The sequence below is a fragment of the Macrobrachium nipponense genome, chromosome 3 (genome assembly GCF_015104395.2).
Source record: "Macrobrachium nipponense isolate FS-2020 chromosome 3, ASM1510439v2, whole genome shotgun sequence".
Classification (NCBI taxonomy): Eukaryota; Metazoa; Arthropoda; class Malacostraca; order Decapoda; family Palaemonidae; genus Macrobrachium; species Macrobrachium nipponense.
Window position 1 is genome coordinate 117572106 of NC_087202.1, and position 24046 is coordinate 117596151.

A 24046-nucleotide genomic window follows, 5' to 3' on the forward strand; every position below is an offset into this window, starting at 1 on the left:
ATGGTTTCCCTTCTAGGCGACGGGATGTATGAAAAACATGATATAGAATTGGCTTTGTTAAACCAAGCTTTGATCATTTACAAAAGGAATGTATTATGTATAACATAAGACTAACAAAACCAGAATGCAAATGGCACATCATCCCTCTGTAGTAAACCTGTATTGACATATACAACCAAACTATTAAAACAGCTAATTGATGATGTCATTTACCGTAACTATCAAGCGTTTATTAAGAACTCTGTTAAAATCATCAAGTTCTTAAACCCTGCCGAATCTCAATAAAATACATTTTCATTCATCCCACATGCAATGGAGATCTCAAGAAAGGAGAAAATGATATTTGGAACTGGACAAATCGCACCTAATGCTCATGCAATTAAATAATATGTGCAGGTTTTCAACCAAACTTCAGTAATTTATGAGAAAGGTATCTCCAAATTATATCTCTTCTAACAACTAAGGGGAATGAAGATATCGATGATATTCAATCAGCTGAGATTTGGAGAATGTAAACAATATCAAATGCAAATGGCGTACATGACTATGTTTATATTCTGTAATACAGTAACAATATGATAATAGTAATACAGTGGTATCTCGACATACGAAATTAATCCATTCCAAGGCGGCCTTCGTAACGTGAGCTTTTCGTATCTTGAACAGCATCTTACATGTAAATTGCCTTATTCATTCCAAGCCCTACAAAAACACCCCAGTAAATCTTATAATAAAGCTAAATTGATAAATTGACCAATAAATAATGAAATACAACAATTTGGACCATTCAATACCTAACTTTATACGTACTACTAATATGTACTACATAGTACCTGTAAATAAAGTGTATTAGTGTACATGGTATACAAGAAATACTGTACGTACATACGTACGTATGTAGTAAAATGTGGAACCATACCTTTCGAGTGAGGTTATCTCCGAAAGTGGCGACAGAGGAGGACAAACGGCAGAAAACTTGTTAGTACATACATACACTTAACTTTACGAAACACATAAACAAAACCGTAACACTTAACTTTAAAAAAAACTTAAATTAATTTTTTTTCTTTTTTGATTTAAAAAAATTTTTTTTTTTACTTTTTTAAACTTTACGTTTTTTACAAAATTTCAACTTCTTCACCACTTTCAACTTTCTGTTTTTTCATAGTATCAATTGGATCTTCCTGTTTGCTTTCTCCTACTAAAGGCCTCTTTAAAAAATAACTATCCAAGGAAGATTGTTTCTGCCTACTTTTCACAATGTTCCTGAAACGTCACCAAACTGTGCAAGCATACGACCTGTGTAAGCCTTTTTGGGGTGTCTTTTCTACAAATGACTGCACCATATGAAAAGCAGCTAGAGCATCCTTAATTTCTGCCGTTGTCATATGGTCGTCCTCCTCCTCCTCCTTGCCGCTGCTAGAGAACTCTTCTTGAATGAAGGTATGTTGTATGGCCTCCAACTCCTTCCGGTCATCCGTCGTAAGCTCCTCTTGGTGCTCCTCGAGAAGGTCATTGATGTCGTCCTCGTCAACGACCAGCCCCATGGACTTGCTGAGTGCAACGATCTCGTCAAGATTGGTTGTGAAATAGTTTCAGGATCGTCAACTGTTTCAGAATCTGCAGCACCAGCTTCGCCCACATCAAATCCCTCGAAGTCTCGGGCGGATACGGCATCAGGCCAGAGTTTCCTTCACAAAGAATTCAAGGTTCCCCTCGGAACCTCCTGCCAAGCTTGATCGATGAGTCGGATGCATATCGCAACATCAAAATGCTCCTTCCAAAATTCACGCAAGGTGAGGTTTGTGGTATCGGTAATGTCGAAACATCTCTTGAAAAGATGTTTCATATACAGCTTCTTGAAGTTCAATATCACTTGCTGGTCCATGGGCTGGAGGAGAGGGGTGGTGTTAGGCAGAAGATAAAGAACCTTGATGAAGGAATACTCTGCTAGGATATCTTCCTCGAGGCCAGGAGGGTGAGCAGGGGCATTGTACAACACCAGCAGGCATTTCAGAAGGAGGCGCTTCTCTTCCAAGAATTTCTTCACTGTCAGGCCGAAACACAGATTTATCCACTCTGTAAACAAAAGCCTCGTTACCCAGGCTTTCGCATTAGCCCTCCACATAACTGGAAGCTTCTCCTTAAGCACTTTGTGGGCCTTGAAGGCTCAAGGAGTCTCCGAATGATAGACCAATAGGGGCTTCACATTGCAATCCCCACTGGCGTTCAAACAAAGTGTGAGCGTAAGCCTGTATTTCATAGGCTTATATAAGCCCAGGTAGCTTCTTCTCTTCCTCCGTGATGTACATCCGACGAGGCATTTTTTTCCAAAAAAGGCCAGTCTCATCACAGTTGAAGACTTGCTGAGAACTGTAGCCTTCCTTGGTCATCATCTCGTCGAAAGTCTTTTTAAAGGCATCGGTCGCTTTCGTGTCCGAGCTGGCAGCCTCCCCATGCCACACCTCCGAATGGATGCCAGTCCGTTTACGGAATTTCTCGAACCACCTATGCGAAGCCTTGAAGTCTGGGGTTGGCGTTGATGTCCCTTCTCCTCCGTCATCTTTGGCCTGGGCAATCAAATCGCCGAAAATAGCGCTGGCCTTGTGGGAGATTGCCATCTCCGTTACCGTATCACCAGCGATTTATATGTCTTTTATTCAGACAAGAAGCCTTTCCATCTCGTCGTGCAAGTGGGTCCTCTTGCTGGACAAAATAGTGACGTCCTTGGAATGTGTAGCTGCTTTGATGGCATCCTTCTGCTTACGGATGGTGCCTATTGTCAACGGATTTCAGCCGTATTCCTTGGCGATCACACTCAATCGCATACCAGCTTCATACTTCTTGATAATCTCCATCTTCGTTTCCAAAGAGAGCATCCTCTTCTTTCCGTGAATTTCAAGTTTCTTGGGACCCATGACTAAGTATATACTGTACGTAATTATGTTATGTAGTACGTACGTATAAATATGGAGTAAAGTTCTCACACAACACGATAAAGTATACTACAACTAAATCACTAATGAATTTACGTTAATAAACGAAATCGTTAGAACGAACGAATACCGCGTGCGTACAATACAGATGATGATGGGAGGGATGCTGACCAATAGGAGAGAAGGATCTCATGGTGGTGACTAGCATCAGGAACCAATGGGAGAGCAGGAGGATGGTGGCGAGTCTACTCAGTTGGCGGCACGCGTTTCAAAATTGTTATCGGTGGTCCGGGGGAATCTCGGACTTTACAGCAACAACCTTTCGTATCTCGAGGTACCACTGTGTGTATGTGTATGTGTGTGTGTGTGTGTGTGTGTGTATATATATATATATATATATATATATATATATATATATATATATATATATATATATATATATATATATATATATATATATATATATATATGAATAACTGAATAACTTGATCACAAAGTATATAAAATATGATGCTATGTATAAATAAAGGTTTTTTGCCACAAAGGAAAAAATGAAAAAGCGAGATAGCCAAGTACTTTCGATCCTGTTCGGACTCTTTACTGAGGCAAACTGATTTTACAGAGAACAACATAGTCAAAAGAAAGCTTAATATACAAACTGACACTACAAGATTAGCAAGCAATAAGGGCAATATTCACTCTACAGAAAGGAGCCGCCGCCTGAGGGTAGCCCACCTTGAAGGATACGCGCAGTAAACAAGTGATTCTCCCAGAAAACAGTACATTTTGAAAAAGCACGGGAGCATATACAATTTAATATCATGAATTTTTACACAAATTTTCCCCCAAAAAATTATTATTAATGAAAAGTCGAAAGAAAATATAAATATATATATATCGAGCAAGAGAAAGAGGGAGAGAAAATATCGAACCAGACAGAGAGAGAGAAGAGGGAGGAGAGAAATAGAGAGAGAGAGAGAGAAGAAGAGAGAGAGAGAGAGAGAGAAGAGAGAGAGAGAGAGAGAGAAATAAATAACTATATACATGTGGGACTAATTTATACCGTTGTTAATTAATTTTAAGGATCCTTCATAAACATCTTACACATTATTGGATCCAAATTTGGTACATTCCAGACTTTAAATTTAGGTTGTTTTACCAGTTGATTTGTAAATCAATTGCCCCATTCGCAGTTACATTTCTTGAAACATAATCATTAGATCTAGCAAATACCGAGGTATCACCCCAATTAATACAATGAGACTTATATATGGAATTTTTTGAGAGACAACACCTCCCGAATATCACACTTATCCCCTTAAAATGGTACCGATATGTCGATGATATCTTAGTAGTCTGACCTGGTGGTATTGATGTAAATGATTTACTGTCTAAATTGAATAATTTAGTGCCATCCATAAAATTCACTGTTGAAATTGAAAATAACAATGTCATCCCTTTCCTAGATGTATTAATACATAGAGAATCTTTCCAATGCAAATTCAGTATTTATAGAAAACCCACAAATAATTTAACATATGTACATTTTTATTCTGGCCACCATCTTGATATTAAAATTTCAATTTTTTCTTCTATGTTCCTACACGCTTTGTGTATCACGAGTCCACAATATCTGGGAGAATCACTTGTTTACTGCGTGTATCCTTCAAGGTGGGGCTACCCTCAGGCGGCTCCTCCTTTCTATAGAGTGAAAATCGCCCTTATTGCTTGCTAATCTTGTAGTGTCAGTTTGTATATTAAGCTTTCTTTTGACTATGTTGTTCTCTGTAAAATCAGTTTGCCTAAGTAAAGGGTCCGAACAGGACCAAAAGTACTTGGCTATCTCGCTTTTTCATTTTTTCCTTTGTGGCAAAAAACCTTTATTTATATATATTTATATATACATATATATATATACAGTGGTCCCCTCGTATTCGCGGGGGATGCGTACCAGACAACCCCGTGAATAGTTAGAACCTGCGAATGTTTGGAACCCCTATAAAAACTCTAAAAACAGCCTATTTTGTTAGTTAAAACTCAAGAAAAACCACTAAAAATTTTCATACTTGGTTTTTTAATAGTTTTATCACAAAAAGTGCATTTTATGATGAAATTCATCAAAAAAACCAGGAATTTGTGGATATTTCTCATAGAAAAATACAGCAAATGCGCGAATTTTCCGCGAATAATGCAGTGAAACGTTCCCGAGAGAAATCCGGGGGGCCCACTGTATATGTATATTACATTTTTTTTATTCTGGTACAAATACATAACTAAAAGGAATGCAGGTGAAAAACTTTTCTTTTGGAAGAAATAATATATGAAACACCAATACAGATATATAAAAACTTGTAATAAATATTAAACTAGATATAAAATCAATGCAGAATACTCACTCGTAATCCTGACTCTTTGTTCTATTTTTGTTTTCTCCCTCCTCCATTGAAGAGTCTTGCATTTTTTCCTCTCGACATGACGAGGTACAGGTGGGGGAGGGAGACGCGCTCTGTTACTGCTGATGGGCCGATGCCCTTTGGCGGCCCTCTGCGCCCTCCGTTGTCCCTTGGACAGGCGCACTCCAATATATGACCGCAGTGTGGTACTTGTGGTCACACTTCCTCATCCTGCAAAGTGTGACAGAAGAACCGGGTGTCTCTCCTTCTGCCATTCATATGACACACCCAGCACTGTTTCTGCCTGCACCCTTGTAGGGGGTCCAGTGCGTGATCACCTGGCTGCAGCCGACATACAGGGTCCACTATCCAACGGGAAGTCGGAATCTGAGCGCAGGCAGGATCATCAAGGGTGGCAGCAGCAGCAGCAGGAGCAGGACAACAGATGTTGGCCCTCCTAACATCTGCCCTTTTCTCTAGGAGCAGATCTGGAGCTCGGGGCAGGGGGGCGGTGGTGGAAGGCCATTCAACGGGATTAAAGTTTATGAGGGCATTCCCGGCCACCTCCAGAAACTGGAAGTGGGACAACCTTTGAAGATCTGAATTGTATCCACAGTAGAGGATGTAGGCATTCTGGAGAGCCAACTGAAGTATGTATTTGAGGAGCTTCTGTGTCCACCTCCTGGTTCTCCTGGCGAAGGGATAATACTGGATGAGTTGATCAGAGAGATCAACTCCTCCCATGTGCCTATTGTAGTGCCCAATGACGGTAGGCCGCTCAACAAGAAACTCCTCATACATAACTCGGCCCTGCCGACGTGTCTTCTTCCGCTGAACAACCTCTTCTTGGATGAGCTCATGACTCCTCGTAATCATGGGCACGAGTCGGACCCCCTTCCAACAGATGACGAAGACATCTCCCTTCAGCGCCGCCACTCTGTCTCTCCTCTTGCCAAATGTTGTGGCTGGCTAGCAAACCTCGAGGACATTTGGGGCCCCACGCACCAACCGAAGGGTACCACTGACGTGCAAACCTGCTTCATACAGTTCCTGGGCCAGGGATACCGAGTTATAAGAATTATCCATAAACAGGTGGTATCCCTGGTTACGGAAACGATTCACAAGACCGAAGACAGTGTCACGCAGCGTGGAGAAGACCCCGGAATACACAGAGAAGTCCACAACGTATCCAGTGTTGGACTCCGCAATAATAAATAATTTTACACCATACGTATTTCTTTGGCTTCTTGGGGTCATACACTTTTATGATAAGACATCCTTTGTAAGGCATCATCTCATCATCCAAAGAAAGGTTCTTGCCAGGAACCACAAGAAACTGGCACCATTCACGAATGTAGTCAAACACTGGGCGGACTAAGATCAGGCGGTCGGGGTTATTCCAATGAATAACCCCGTTGGACAGTTCGGGTGAAGGCATTGAAATACCTGTCCAACGCCAGGAAACTACCATGGGCCATATTGCCAGGCACATTGAGCGTACTTAAAAAAAAATTCCCATCCAATATTGCCTGACGTCGGCAGCAGGCATCATCCCAAAAAAAATGTGGAGCCCCAAAAAATGTACCATGTCCGTGAGGTTGCAGCCCTGCCAGCGATACGACAGTGTCGTCTGCAGCTCGTCACGGCAGTACCGAGCGTAGTCCGTCGTCTCTGCTATCAGGTATTCCAGCAATTCCTGCGTCAGGAACAACTGTATGAACCCCATAGCAGTGGGAAGAACAGCTACGGTGAGTCCCAGTGCTGCCGTGAATGGGTGCATGCTAGGTGGGGTGGGGTCCTCCGACCACACCTCGTCACTTTCGGATGAACAGCCTTCACCTAGGCTGGTGCCACGTTGCAACCTTCTACAGGCGCACATGCTCGGGCATGGTTTCGCACTCGAACAATCCCCCCCTCGCCCACACACCCATCTCCCTTGCCCTTTGTTTCATCCTCAAAAACAAAACTCGACAACTCCTCCTCCTCAGACTCCCCCTCATATGCACTAAATCACTAAACTCTAATTCACTTTCAGCCTGTGACTCCCGTACGGACATTGGGGGCAAATATTCATCATCACTTACATCGGGAGTGATGTCCTTGTCACTAGACGACCAAATGCCATCAAAATGAGGACTTGCGACCTGCTCTCGATCGAGCTCCAACAAGTATTCGTCAATGTCCTTTTGTTGGAGGCCTCCCAAATGTCTACGAATGCCCCTAAGGAGATCCCAATGCTTCCTAAGGGTTGTAAAAGGCACACGATGTGGTCCTTGGACACTTTCGGCCACACAAGGCCGCACAAAATGGCGTTGAGAAGCTGGGTCATCTTGGTTGCTTAGTCCCTCTCCAGCATCCAAGTCCAAAATACGTCTCACATGATCCCTACCGAGAGGCAAAATGCGCCTTTCGCACTCCATTTGGCGTTGAGACATCTCTACGTACATCTTGTACCACCACAAATACTTGAACACTGGCAAAAGTTAGGCAAAACATGAATGCGGCAAAAGATCGCTCTCGCACGACGCGTCACTGACGCTTGCTGGTGCGAGAAGAAAGCAATTTGCGCATGCGTGGCAGGGTAATGCTTATAAACAAAACAACAGCTTGATCCATAAACTCCCAGCATCCCTCAAGGCGCATGATTCAAAATTTTTCACCAAGTAGGCCTATAACTATTTTACCGCGAATATTTAAAAAATCTTTCTAGCGTCAAAGTATTTTATGTCAATTACGCACCCGACAGACAATTTTCGTCGATGTAAAATACGTCCAATAGGCGTTTAAGGGTTAAGATAAAAAGTTTGTTCGTGTATGAACTACTATGCTGCAAAAAACTGGGCGACACGGGCCCTTGCCCAGAAATAGTTTTTTCCTACGTCAAAATCCCTATTATAGCCTTACTTATCGTTAAGTTGAATTACAATTATATTTTGATTTTGTAAAATTGTTCATTTTACAGAATGTTTTTGTTGAAAATAGAATGTGTTAGTGAGTAAGGTCTTGATTGTCCCACTATTTTTTTACTGATGATCTTAATTATCTCAAATTTATTTAATATTAATACATATAGTAAACTATAATGGATAAATAAGTATTATGAACAAACAAGAAAAAAAAGGGTGTGGAAACATGTTTTTGCTGTGATAGTGATGTTTGATTATGATCCTGGTCCCACAGTTCCGAAATCCAAAAAATACCAAATGCCGAAACATATCTGTGAAGTAAAGCAAATTTTTAAAACATCCATGAAAATTATGCATATTTGTTATGTACGTATTTTAAAATACGATGCTAATACAGTCATGCCCCTACATATGAGTCCCTACGTACAAAAAATCCAGGTTACGAAGACAAAGACAAAGATGATTTTTTTTGCTTCTGTGTACGAAAATAATTCAGGTTGAGAAGGGTGTATGTACTGTAAAGTCCAAGATTTGCCCGGGCTGCCGAGAACAATTTTAAAACTCGCATGCCGCCAACTCAGTAGACTCGCCACCATCCTCCCGCTCTCCCATTGGTTCCTGATGCTAGTCACCACTGTAAGATCCTGCTCTACTATTGGTCAGCATCTGTCCCATCATGCCTCTATGTATAGGTATTCCTTCACCATTTCGTTGCGGCAGTGTTATCGTAAAGACCTGGAATTCGTTCGTTCACATAGATTTCTTTTGTTAACGTAAATTCGTGTTGGTGATTTTGCTTTCGTTTTACTGTAAGTTACTTTATCGTGTTGTGTGTGAACTTAATTACTTATTAGCCATGGGTCCCAAGAATGTTGCTGAAGTTCACGGAAAGAAGAGGATGCTTTCTATGGAGACGAACATGGAGATAATCACAAAGTGTTAATGTTTTCTGCCATATGTTAACGTGTTTCGTAAAATTTAGTGTTAATGTTTTCTGCCATTTGTCGTCCTCCTCTGTCGCCACTTTTGGACATCGCCTCACTCAAAAGGTAAGGTTCCACATTTTACTACATGCGTACATACAGTATTTCTTGTACCCTGTACACTAATAGTACACTTTATTTACAGGTAGTCACGGTTAGGTTAGGTATTGAATGGTCCAAATTGTTGTATTTCATTGTTTATTGGTCAATTTAGCTTTATAATAAAATTTCCCGAGGTGTTTTTGTAGGGATTGGAATGAATTAAGCAATTTACATGTAAAACTTAGTTCTAGATACAAAAAAATCAGGTTACGAAGGGCGCTTCTTCAGAATGGATTAATTTCGTAACCTAAGGCACTACTGTATGTGAATATTATATATGCTAATTTTATATCTTGTGCATGATGCGACTCCTTAAAATTAGCTTCAAAATTAGGTCTTCACAAGTTGCATGATACGCAAGTATGCAAGTATATATGGTAATAACGAAAATTGGCTCGTGGGGGAATTTAGAAATATTGTCTTGAGATCATTTGATTAGCATTTGAAAAAAATCATGCCATCACTTTTCAAAATTAAGATGTAAAGTTGAAAGTTGAACAGAAAAGTAAAATAAATATGTAAAGTTAAAAGTTGAACAGAAAAGCAAAATAAATATGTAAGGTTAAAAGTTGAACAGAAAAGCATTATAAATCTGTAAAGTTAAAAGTCAAACAGAAAAGCAATTTTCCCCATGAGAAAATCAAGATATATATATTTACAATACACAGTAAAAGTTTAATTGAATTTGATTCAGTTTTCTTGGCAAAACAAGAATTTATTTTTGAAAAAAGTAGGTTTTGAGAAAATAGCAAATGAAAAAAATTAATGCTTATTTTATGAAACTATAAAACTATGACAAAGTTGATTTTTACAATAAAACTATTTCATCATGTAAGAATAGAACTGTACTCTCTTGATTTATTTACTTAAAATTTGCATTTATGGGGAGCACATATGCCACAAGGCCCCATTATAAAGTAAAAGACGTTTCTACCTAATGATCAATGGTTATTTCCCTCTAATTTTTATCACTTACTCTAAAAATAATAATGAATAAAGACAAGTCTTGTTTCATTCTTCTTGGAGCATCTAGTTTTGAAAAAAAAGTAAGTTTTCAGTCAAGAGCAAAAGAACATTATTTTTGGACTAAATAACTAAAACAATATCTTGATTCTTGAAGCAAGTTACCCCTATTTCATAATAGTAAGTGGTTTTCCTGTGAAGCTACCGCTAGAGAGAATGGGACATTTTCATAGGGATCAATTGCTTTTTAATAAATTTTTTTTCAATGGTTTTTCATATTATTTTTTACAATTTGTTGTTCAGCGCCGTAAAAGCAATGAAGAATGTTTTCCATGAACCAATCTTAACATTCTTTTACATTTTTTACAATTTGTTGTTCACTGTGCTATAAAAGTAATGAACAAAATTGTCTATGAACCAATCTAAACATTCTTTTTTAGCAATAACGTTTTTAGATATGTTTATTTACACAGAAAATAGTCTAAAACAATGAATAACTCACTTGATCCTGTCCTGAATTATTCATAGACATCTTTTACAAGTCTTTTTCACAATTTGTGGTTCACAGTGTCATACAAACGATAAACAAAATTGTCAATAAACCAATCTAAAATCTATTTTAGCATTATCGCTTCAGGATATGTTTATTTCGACATGAAATAGTTGAAAACTGTTAATAATGTAAAATTTGATAATTCCTAAAAATTCAGCAGTTAGTGCACCACCATTATGTGAAAGACTGAACTGGATAAATAGATCTGACTTTGTTGCTTTTTCTACTTGGCCATACCCAAGCAATCTCAATTGTTTGATGGACTAAATTTAAACTGCAAGCATGCTGGCTTTGCTCAATTACTCTATTTTTCCGAACAGTACCATGTTTCACACATTTTTTTCTTATTATCTGCCATAAAATCAATACTAGTATTAGGTAATTTAACCAGATCCTTGTGTTACACTGTGACACCTGCATTTCACCTTTTGTAAATGTAAATCATGCAACAAACTCTTTTGACACTAAGAAACAATTTAAGTGACAGTGGTCTAAACTGATCAAAGATGCTAAACTCAGAAAAACAGAGTACTGTAGCACAGGTCTGAATGTTGCAATGACACAGTCCACAACATACCAAACATGCTTATCCTAATTTTTGTTCTTTTTTTTTTTTTACCTACTTCATTCTTCCATTACACTTATCTCTTAACAAGTTACCTAACGAGGAAAGTGATGACAACTGCATCCTTTCAAGTAACATCTAAGTTAAGAGTCTTCTGGTTTTCCAGGTTTTTAGAAGTTCAACTACTACTACCACCTATGTTTACACCTCAGAGTAAAGCTGAACCAACCTAATGAAATAACTTTCTTATAAATAATGAAAAAAGTGTAAAACTGATTCACCCAAGTAGACATAAAAGGTCACAGGATAAGCAAATAATTCTTTGTACCTTCATAATAAATAAAACAAAAAACTTAGTAATGGTGGTCATTGACAACCTTTCTGAATATTCATTATGAATTTACTGATGCTGGAAAATTAACTTTCAATGTTGCACTTAGATTTCACTTACAAGTTCACCATCAAGACCACAAGCCACAGGAAGCCACTCTATCAAGTCTAACAAAAACATTATTAGTACAGTATAGTATAAAGAGAAGCCATCTTTACTTCCATCTGTTGGGTGAAAAGTTTATCAGTTGAAATACATTTCACTTAGCAAGTCCTTAACATCTGGTTTATTTAATCTCCCTTTACTCTGGTCATTATCACTTAAGTCATGCTTACTTTTATAGCTTACTTCATAAATTGTACAAAATAGCAGAGCAATAGCAAGACTTGAGCACAGTAAGGTCTAGTATCAAACTTCATATTTCAGCTTCTCTTACCATATAAAAGTATCTTTGCATGACACCAATATTTTAATAAAGTGCCTACATATGAAATTTCTATTATTCATACAGAATACTCACCACTTTCAGTCTCCTATCAACTAGCAAAATCTAATACCCTTAGTTTAAAATTAGAAAATCATTTTAATAACTTTTACTTAATTATAATGACATGACGTTATTTAAAGTTATGAAGTCTTAGCATTTGTTTAAAGTTTCTTCTAAATAGTAATGCATGTGGCATTACAATGGTGTACTTTCAGAGGGGTCAAGTACAATTTCAAAGATTACTAAGTAATAAATCTAAAGTATCAGAATTATGTGTCAAATGGAATGAAAATAGAACTTACCCTGGTTCCGCTTTTGTATCTTGAAAGTTCTGTTGCTTTTCACCTTGCCCAGACATGACAGGAAACATACTATGGGTGCCTGATCCATTTGGTCCTACTGGAAACTGTCCTGGGCCATTGTTTACACCAGGAAAAGTGCAGTCACTTGATCCTGCTACAGCAAAAGGTCCAGAAGTGCTTGATGCTCCTGATCCATTGAAAGGTACTTGGCCACTTGGATATGTTCCTGTTGTTGGAACACTATTTGGAGTCACTGGACCAGGTGGGTACTGTCCAGTACCACCAGATGGTTGTGGGTACTGTGCCCAAGGGTACTGTCCACCTGGGGTATACTGAGCTGATGAATATTGCTGATTCTGCTGAGGATGTACTGGCGGAGGACCCTGCTGGTATTGATTTTCTAGTTGGTACTGAGTGTCTGGTGGTGGCCCTTGTGTGAGAAGCTGCTGTTGAGGGGGAGGCCCCTGAAGACTGGAAGCCTGTGATGAAGGTACAAGATTTGGAGACAAACCTTGCTGGTAAGGAGATTCACTTATATTTCCCAGTTTAGAATGTTCTTCCTGATGACCAGGCTGAAAAAGTTCTGGTTTACTCTCTTCTTGATTCTTAGGCTGTGCAGGATCTTGTGAATACAACCCCTGATATTGCCCACTCTGATACTGCCCTACCTGATATTGTACCTGACCAACAATAGGCTGACTCTGTTGGGTGTGAGTTTGTGGTGATCCATTATGTTGTTGATTTGGAGAAGATTGAGGTACCATCTCTGAATGAGTTGTACCATGAGCATTCTGATACCTCTGATCATTCTGGGCAAGTTGTTGAGTAGCAAGTTCTGACCTTTCAGGAGATGCATCTAGCTTCTGGCTTTGATTTTGACCATAGTAAAAGGAGTAAGAGCTTCTTGGGCTTTCAGTACCATGAGATTTTGCATCTTCTTTAGCTGAGGCCCCAGAGGCCCGAGCTTCACCTTCTCTACTACCAGTTGTGGACTGTTGCCCTGATGGATCAAAACTGTTGAAAGATTGTTGGAGGTGTTGCCCAACTGCCTGGGTCTGTTGCGAAGCAGTCTGAGATACAGATGTCTGTTGTGATGAGCTGTGAGCAATCTGGGATGTCTGAAAACATGTTCAAGTCCCAAAGTCATTAAAACTATAAAGTAGCGCACTGTAGTTTCAAACTTACCAGTTCAAATTATAAGAATAATAACCATGTTATGGAAGTGTACACAAACCATATTGACTCGAATGAATATCTCTTCAAGCAAAAGCATCTTAAACTATTAGCATACTTTCAGCACTAGGTCCACAAAAGACTATAGTTGAATAAAATTTTCAAATTTCAGAATATTATTATCACAATATTAATAAATATTTCAACCTAATCATTGAATTGGCACTCTCAACTCTCAAGGTACCGACCGCAGAGGGTTTATTATTAATTAGCACATTAATCTTATTTAATATTTTAATAAACTGCTGCAACTACTGAGAGAGAGAGAGAGAGAGAGAGAGAGAGAGAGAGAGAGAGAGAGAGAGAGAGCGAGAAGGGAGAGTGAGGAGAGAGGAGAGGAGTGGAGAGAGAGAGGGGTAGAGAGGAGGAGAGAGGAAGAGAGGAGGAGAGCGACGAAGTTGGGCTCTCATTTGCATCAATTGAGTCAAATATGAAATATAAACTTTTCATCTCTTTCTAAATCTTATATGGGTTGGCTTGCATGCCAAAAGAGGACTCTACATGTATCACTTTGTTTCTATGCTACTCATATTCAAAGTATGAACTCAACATATTGTACATAATGATAAATGGACTGTAATGAATGAAGTACATTAAATATTTACCAAAGGTTTCAAAATGACAAAATTTTAATGAATTTGTATTTTTATACTAACAAACCTGAGGTCTTAATAACAGGATAGCTTTCCAAGTGCCAGCTGGTAACTGGTTAACACAATCAAAGATTGTAAAGCAAGGAATCTGTGAGATCTGGCAACTCCTGCACATATGAAGTGATAGCTGGTCAGAGACCATGCACCAGACCTCGTGACGCCTGTCTTTTCCCCAACCCAAGACATATAATAAAAGAGAGAGTGGGGTGGCTAGAGGTGGGCAGTAAAACTTCAAGAGCTCAGGTTTGTTAGCTATGAAGAATACAAAATTATACAAAATTTGTCATTTGTTCATACGCGGATCAAATCTTCGGTCTTAACAACAGGATAGACTTATACTTGGTGGGAGGTAACCACCCTTCCAAGAAGAACGAGTTCTAAATAAGGTGGCTCCATGCCCGTGAGAAGCTAGATAAACGGGTATCTAACAACTCTGCCGTCTGGGTTGAAACACAATGATACATGAGCAGATTCATTGCATCTAGGGAACCAAAGAAAATTATAACTGTTCATATAACAAATTATATAGCCAGAGGGTTTGTTACCACTCCTCACTCCGCCTTGCTAGAGATAGAGGAGAATTTACTACTGAATAGAGGGTTTGATTATTCCAACAACATAAAGCATAACAACTATCAGTATGACTACCTTACTCACCTGTCTCAGACCACTCCAGCATATGACGTGTATTCCTCAATCCGCCTGTAGGAAGAAGAAGGGAACAAAGAGAAAGAAAGAGACCACCCAACTCACTCATCCTCTCTTCCACACAATCATCATAGGTAAGATACAAAGTTGCTCCATGAAGGGCACTAGGTGAATTACATAACCTGCTGGGCACCCACCATAGGACCCACGGAAAACGAGTCCAAAGACCTGTGGGCAACATCTCTTAGATAAAAATAAAAAAGTGAATGTGGATTGATGCAACCAGGTACCATTGTTCAAAATCCTATGAACAGCAAAATTTTCCTTAAATGCCGGAGAGGACTTTAACCTCTGGCATCATGAGCTCTAGCCTGCACAGACTCAATGACAGAACCATCAAGAGACGAGTAAGCCTTCTTGACCCCCTCACGGATCCAGAAGGAAATGGTGTTCTTGGAAACCTCTTTTCTGGACCGACCAGTGCTAACAAAAAGCCTACTACACCTAGGTCTTAGGTGGTGAGTCCTGTTAAGATAGCAATGTAGGGCTCTGACAGGACATAGCAAGAGCTCTTGCGGGTCATTGTCTACAAAGTCATTCAAAGATGGAATGGAAAAAGAGGAAAATCTATCATCATGCACCGAGGGATTCTGGGTCTTGGCCAAAAATTCTGGGACAAACTTGAAGGTCACAGATCCCAAACCCCTGGTATGTTTCACATCATAAATTAGGCCATGAAGCTCCCCAAACCTTTTTGAATAAGCCAAGACCAACAGGAAAACTGTCTTCAGCGTCAAATCCGTCTGATGATCGACGCAAAGGCTTGAATGGAGCTTGAGTGATACTTCTCAGGACAAGCGAAACCTCCCACGCTGGAGGCTTGAGTTCACTTGGAGAATAGGTCTGCTTGAAACTCCTGAACAACAAGATCTCCCAGGATGAAGAGATGTCCACGCCTTTCAGATGTAACACCAAACCTAATGCTGCTCTGTAGCCTCTCACACAAAAAGGCTTTTCTTATCCCTGAGAAAAATAAAAAAATCTGCTATACACTGAGCAGAGGTTTTGAATAGAGAGAAACCCCGTCGACAACACCACAGTAGAATGCCCATTTTCCCCGGTAAACTGCTGAAGAGGACTTCCTGAGGTAACTGGACTTACGTCCCGCTGCCCCCTGAGAAAAACCTCTCGCTAGGAGGAGATACTTAATAAGTCTCCACCCATGATGAGACAGGGATTCTACCGACTGGTGAAACCTTTCGACATGAAGCTGGCAAAGAAGCTGCTGCCACGGGGGAATCTCTCTTGGAACCTCTGACAGAAGGAACAGAAGGTCTGGGAACCATTCTACTTGTGGCCACAGAGGATCCACCAAAGTCATCCTGAGATTTTGAGAATTCATTACTCTATTCAGAACTTGACGGATCAGGCAAAACGGAGGGAAAGTGTACGCCTCGAGGTTGTCCCAAGGGTGTTGGAAGGCGTTCTCCGCTACAGCAAGAGGATCTGGAATCACCAAATAGTACATTACTGTTGAAGCGAGTCAAGAAGAGGTCCAGCATAGGCCTCCCCCAAACCTGAAAGAACCTGCCCTCCATGACCTGATGCAGAGACCACCCATTTCTCCACTCCATTACTTTGCCACTGGGCCCACTGGCCTGCCAGGCATCCCCCTACTCATGGCAAAGGAGAGAGAGAGGCACCCACTCTCTTGATGTCTACCTCTGCCCCTTCCTCTATAGTTCCTCCCAGGCTTGTAGGGCAGGATTGAAAGGGATGCTGCGGCTTGCTAGACTTAAGCCTGAAATGGCGAATGAGAGACTTTCACCGAAGCAGAGCCCTTAGGAGATTTAACAGGCGAAGATCTTCTTACCTGTCGCTGAGGAGGAGGAGGAGGAGGAGGCAGGCGACGTGAACGTGCCTCTGACTTGGAAACTGCCTGACGAACTAACCTGTCCTTAGTATCTGCCCGTCGTCGGTCAATCATATTCTCTAATTAAGTCCTCGGGAACAGAAACTGCGAATCAAGGATACCCATTGCTGAGCACCAATACAGTCTAGTGAATAGTGAGTGAGGACGAGCTCACTAAACCTCTGACAGACCTATCTGAAGCAATTTCGGCTAGTGCGGTGGACCACAAGTCAAGCCATGAGACTGTCTGGAAGATGGAAGCTGCCATAGTCTCCATAGATAAGGCCTCTTGTGACGACAAGGAAGGACCTTCTGACCTAACTTGCTCTAGGGTTAGACCAGGTTTAAGTCAGATCACGTTCGGGTTAAGGTGATGAGGCTTCAAACGAACTACATTAGTTGAGTAGTACTTTCTATGTCACAACGGAGGAGGAAGAAACTTGGATGATCCCTTGGAACGCAGAGAGCCATCTCGGTCCGACACCAAAGCATTCATACGTTGCAAGACAGACTGAGCGTGGCCCGATGGGAAGTTCAAAAGAAGTCCTAGGATCCTGACTGGCACCCAGCAAGACCTCTATGCATATAGGGGTGATAGAAGACTGAGAGTGCATCCTATACTCAAGATTGTTGAACTCACAAATGAGATCAACAACCTCTGCGAAGGAAGACAAAAACTCATGAGTGTCTCCCTTCTCCTGCTCAAGCAAGTGACGGACGACATGAAGAAGCCTAACATTCTGGACATTATGGGTAGGAGAGAAGTCTCTAAAACTCGAAGAACCTGCGACTGAAGGTTCCTGAGCATCATTATGCAATGCCACTTGTGCCCGGTCCCAGCTCGGACCACATACAGGCTTGTTTGAAGAACCACATACACTATCGCTGAAACAATCATGTATACATACGTCAGGCGAACATGTACACGTTCACGGAAGGAATCACATAGGTGGCCGTGTGATGAGTCAAGTACACGTCCGTGAGACACCAACTGTGCATGGTCCCATGACAAGGAATATCGCTGAAGAGAGCCACTCATAGGAGATTGACTCTTAAGGTTAGGACCTCTTCCAGAAGAACAAGGAACACGTCCAGGGACCAGGGAAGCCTCACGTTCCCGACCGTCAACCAGTTTTACCGAGTGAAGAATCCTTGAACATAGCTTGGGCCACTTCCGTCTTTGCAACTTTCGACCTTTTAATTGGTGCCTAATCATCTTTATGCTGATGAACTGGAACCGGAACAATTGAAGAGGGAGTACCTTCAAAACCATCAGCACGTATGAGCAAGGATGAGACACATCCGCGTACGGAAGGAGGACTTGACACTCAAACTGTCAAAAACACGTCCATGAGGCGAGACATGGCCATGAAGAGAAGACAACGATACATTACCAGCAAGCATGTAATGAAGACGGGGGATGCCTTCCTTCCAAAAACTTCAGTGTCAAACCCATGAACATGAACCTGTGATGGAGAAGCAAGACCTTGCGGGACAGCTGGCAAAGCACCCCTCTCACTTGCATGAACATGGACATGCATGGGGGAGACAGTCGTGAGAGGCAGAAGGTGATGCAATCCCTCCACTTGTAGAAGACAAAACCACAAAGTCCTTGATGCTCACGTCTGATACAATGACGAGGCAACAATGACGAGGCAACGATGACGAGGCAGCGATGGAGAAGGCGCAGGAGAAGGTGATAAATCTCCTTCCCTATGAGATCTCTTAGAAGGAGGAGGTGGAGAGACCTTAGTTTACGATCAGTCTGATTCGAAGCAAAGGCAGAAAACCTCTCTTCCAAAACAGAGTCCAGCTTCTTGAAGACCACTTGAAACACCTCGGATGGCTCAGCAAGAGACAATGACATCGTAGCGGGAAGCGATGATGTCACAAAGACGAGAGGATGAGCGGCTGCTGCATCCGACGTCATAGGCTGAGAAGGCACTGGAAGTGACGTCACGACATCTATGACCAGTGCTAGTCGATGGGCTCACTGGCAGAGCGCTAAAGCACGACTCAGAGACTGTAGGTGAGGCTTCACAAGATAGCAGCACATGAGAGCCAATGTAGAGGAGTCCAGGGGAAGGCAGGAGAGCAATGGGGGCCAGAGGGGGGTACAAACCATCAAGAAATGTGACAACAGTTCATCCAAGGAAGGTGAAACCCATAGCCCAAGCGACGCCCAGACTGCCGCCACCTTGGATGACTCCGAATCTGAAACAAAGGAATTAGATGGTGCAGCCTCCTCCCTCTCAGGAAGATAATTAAACATAACATCACCTTGTGGCATTCCAGATACTTCCATCGACAAATCAATCTTAGAAAAGGAAGGTGACACGGGAAGTAACTACAAGAAGAGCGATCAAGGGAGAGGGAGCAGCCGAATTGTCCAGACGAAGTGAAGAAAACCCCTCCCAAGAAGGAAGAGTCGAAATTCTGCGATGTTCTCTCTTCCTATAAAACACCCTCCACTGCGACTTAGGCCAGGAACAACATTCTGGGCAGAGATTCGTAACTGTACAAAAATTTGCTCTATACGTACCTACTGCATGTCGTATGCAGATCTGTAGCCAACGACGCGAAAAACTTTAAGCATGGAAAACCCTGAATGCCCGGGCACGTGTTGATGAGGCCATGAAGACTCGGAGGAAGCCGTAATAAACTAAAACAATCACACACAACACACTGAAAGCCAGAAAATGGGAACAAAAAACCGGCTTGGTGGGAGAGAAAAGCACAAGCGTCTACTCCCCAAGGCAGTTTAGGAAAGACTGAAGCATCAAAAGGTATGGTGCGCGGTCTCTGACCGGCTATCACCTTGTACATGTAGGAGTTCCCAGATCTCACAGATTCCTTGCTTTACAATCTTTGATCCTGTTAACTGGTTACCAGCTGGCACTTGGAAAGTTATCCTATTGTTAAGACTGAAGGTTTGTTCTGCATATGAACACCAAGGATTTATAATAGCTAAGCTCTGGTGGCTTATGATGCGTTTCAAGAGTTGTAGAAAAAAAAAATCATAATCAACACTGGGTTACATTTTTAAAAAGTCCTGCATACTCACACACACACACACACACTGGAGTTTTAATGGGGCCGTATCAAAATGTAGTGCAAAATGATAGCTACTTGTTCAATATAAAGTCAGTATGTCTGTGTGTACATGTATGTGTGTATATGTACACATGCAGTAACTATGGTGCTGTGCACTTGCTTGCATTTTTCTTTTTGGTTGTATTCTCTATATAAAAAGAAGAGATTATGCAAATAAGGCCTACATAAGCAGTTTTCGCCTCCATTCTGTCTAGTGACGCAGACAAGCGTCATATGTCACAGGAGAAATGCCTTCCTTGGGAGTATCTGCCTTCTCTCAAGTTGGGTTTCTCTAGCCATATTGATTCAGCAAGGAGATCTGCTTTTGCCTCAGCAAAGGTATTCTTTTATACCTCAGAGTTAGATCACCTTATCAAAGACGTCTTTAAAGAATTAGAAGTAATGAGCATTCTAGCTTGGACAATAGGAGCTCTAGTGAAGAAGATAAAGGACTGCCCAAACCTTCAAGAAAATTTTGCTTAAGACTGGCTCGGTGTACTTGGATGCACAGATAAGGCCATTAGAGACGGTGCACAAGAAATGGCCTTGATTTTTATGACAGGTCTACTTAAAAAGAGGGAATTATGGTGTTCTTTCACCACAAAAGGAGTAACTCCCTCTCAGAGATCGTAACTGCTTTTCACATCACTAGACAAGACTAGCCTTTTCCCACATACCATTCTTGAGAGAATCACCGAAGAGTTACAGATGAACTCAAACGCAAGACCTTCTGACACAATCTTCTAAACATCCTAAGAACACAGGAGGTACTCTTGCAACTACTTCCAGCACGAGGACAATATCTCCTTTGACTCGAACTGCCCTTTCACGGGAACGGAAGGCGCTTCCAATCCGACCTTACAGGAATCTGAAGGCGGGGAGAACTAGTAAGAGACCTGCAGTTAGACCTGACCCTAAAAAGTGAGGAATTGATCCTCCGTGAACATGTAGGAACAAGACTTCTACAGTTTTGGGAGCAGTGGGAAGCCAGAGGTGTAGAACTTTTGGTATTAAACATTCTCGGGGAGGGATATGCCATCCCATTCAGGGAGAAACCTCCCTTAACCTCCTCGCCCATCAACTTGAGAGTCTACCCGATAGACTCAAAGAAGTTTTCAGCCCTGTCTCTGGAAGTATCTGCTCTATTAGACTCTCAAGTTGATGGGCGAGGAGGTTAAGGGAGGTTTCTCCCTGAATGGGATGGCATATCCCTCCCCGAGAATGTTTAATACCAAAAGTTCTACACCTCTGGCTTCCCACTGCTCCAAAAACTGTAGAAGTCTTATTCCTACATGTTCACGGAGGATCAATTCCTCACTTTCTAGGGTCAGGTCTACTGCAGGTCTCTTACTAGTCCTCCCCGGCTTCAGATTCCTGTAAGGTCAGGATTGGAAGCGTCCTCCGTTCCCACGAAAGGGCAGTTGAGTCAAAGGAGATTTTGTCCTCATGCTGGAAGTGGTTGCAAGAGTACCTCCTGTGTTCCTAGGATGCTTAGAAGATTGTGTCAGGTCTTGCATTGAGTTCGTCTGTAACTCTTCGGTGATTCTCTCAAGAATGGAATGTGGGAAAAGGCTAGTCTTGTCTAGTGAAGCGAAAAGCAGTTACGAACTCTGAGAGGGAGTTACTCCTTTTTGTGGTGAAAGAACACCATAATTCCCTCTTTTTAAGTAGACCTGTCATAAAAATCAAGGCCAGTTCTTGTGCACCGTATCTAATGGCCTTATCTGTGCATCAAGTACACCGAGCCAGTCTTAAGCAAAATTTTCTTGAAGGTTTGGGCAGTCCTTTATCTTCTTCACTAGAGCTCCTATTGTCCAAGCTAGAACGCTCATTACTTCTAATTCTTTAAAGACGTCTTTGATAAGGTGATCTAATCTGAGGTATAAAAGAATAATAATAATAATAATAATAATAATAATAATAATAATAATAATAATAATAATAATAATAATAATATATGCTTTAATTTCAGCTCAGGGGCCATATACTGGAATATACAAAATACAGACAGTAACATACACAATCTAGATACATGAGACATGATTAAAAAAAAGGAAAAAAAGAAGAAAAAAAAAGAATAATTGGCACTTATCCACAAAATAGCTGAGGTAGCATAAAAGCTAGTAATCATAATATTGGTAATAACAGTAATTGAAAAAGAAACCCACAAATTCAATTTGTAACTTGTTTACTTCTAAGTATTTACATTTAGTTTTACTCCACACTCGAGTACTTTCCAGGCCCTTCTGTGGCCCATTCTCAAGAGATGTTGGGGATGTTAGCCTGGGTCAACGGCCCAGCAGTCTTCTGGAACTTCTTCTCGTTGTGCTGTCATTTATGCGATGGCTGTTCTGGTTTTCTTGAGAGTTGCCAATCCCCTCTTGTCGCTCTGATATCCTGAGCTGATGGTCAATGGATTCACCCTTGTGGTAAGGGTGTGGTCACCGTAAGTCTGTTGGGCAGGAAACCTAATCTCCAGGTCAGCAGGGTCAATCTTAGCTTCTTTTAATATCAAAGCTCGGCTTATGGGATCTTCTGAGGTAAAACCTTTGTTTCCTTCAATTACTTTGATCTCTCTGATAAGCGCACCTTCTACTACCCTCCTGTGACTAATTTTGTTTTGTTGCTTTTGTATATAAGCTACTGTTTTTGAAATCCATCCTATGGTCATTTTCCCAACAATGTCTAGCTATAGCACTCCCCTGAGAGTTAAGCTGTACTGCCCTTCTATGTTCTTGGACTCTAGTCCTTATTCCCCTACCTGATTCCCCCACATATCTGTCTCCACAATTATTGCAATTGATTATGATACCCCCGCTACATCATCTGTATTACTGTCTTCTCCTTCCAATTTATTTTTACATACTTTGTTTTTAAGGTATTATCAAAGGTATATACAAATTTATATTGACTTTCTTTCATTTTTGACGTGATTTGTTTCATTTTAGGCATAAGGGAGGGCAACTATTTTCTTGTTTTCTTTATTCCATGTACTCTCTACATTCGCTCTGTAAAATATTTTTCTAGCTTTGGTGAGTGCCCTTTTTCTGAACCATTCCGGTGGGTATGCTAATGCATCGAAGCTTTTATCGATGTAATTTTTGTGCAGGGACTACAAACAATATTTAACATAGAATTCAACAGCAAGATTAACTACCTGAATGTTTGAACATCACAATGATTAGCTCCTTTTCTCAGAGGAGTGATGATAGGGAGGTAATGAAAGCAAACTTGGAGATATCTTTGCCAAGGAGATTTAGTGTCGCTCTGAAGGGATTAAAAAGCTACAAAGATAGTTAGAATTATGAAAGCTGACAAAGGGGGTAGTATTGTCATCATGAATAGCTCAGAATATAGGGTTAAAATGTACAGGCTACTAGATGATGAAACTACTTATGCTAAAATAGAGAATCCTCCAACAATCCAAAAGCTTCAGAATACCTTTAATCAGAATGTGAAGAAAATAATCAGTAGACTAGGTAATGGGAAGGACATGCTATGCACTAAATTATTCTCAAGTAAATTACCTGAACTTGCATATATATATGGCAGCCCCAAAATACACAAGGAGGGGCTGCCCTCTACGCTATTGTTTCTAGTAGGAAATCTCCTAACAAAAACTTAGCTGTGTGGTTAGCTGGAGAACTAGGAATATACTTAGGTATATTTTCAGAATCCATATTAAACATTCAGTAGATTTGTCATAGACAAAGTTAAGGAAAAGGAATATAAAAGGGACACATGGTTAGTTTTGATGTAGTAGCATTATTCCACCAATGTCCCCTTAGATAAAGTATTAGATTCCTACGACTAAACATAATGAGGGTATTTTCAATCCAAACATCGAATAGGCGTCTTCCTTGAGTTGAGTCAAACATTGTGTGTCAGTGATACTTATTTCACGTTTGAGGGACATGTTTACAAACAGAAATATGGAGTAGCTATGGGGTCCTCATTATCACCTATACTCGCTAACATCTATATGG

General features: G+C 40.9%; 1 protein-coding gene across 1 annotated transcript in view; it reads right to left on the reverse strand.

Annotated features, from left to right (window-relative positions):
- The window catches only part of LOC135222000 (trithorax group protein osa-like), a gene marked incomplete in the record, with an annotated part of 406131 nt that overhangs the window by 54461 nt on the left and 327624 nt on the right, over window positions 1-24046 (reverse strand). Inside the window, 1 exon segment of the mRNA XM_064260109.1 lies at window positions 12522-13639. Coding sequence (XP_064116179.1) covers window positions 12522-13639 — 1118 coding nt within the window.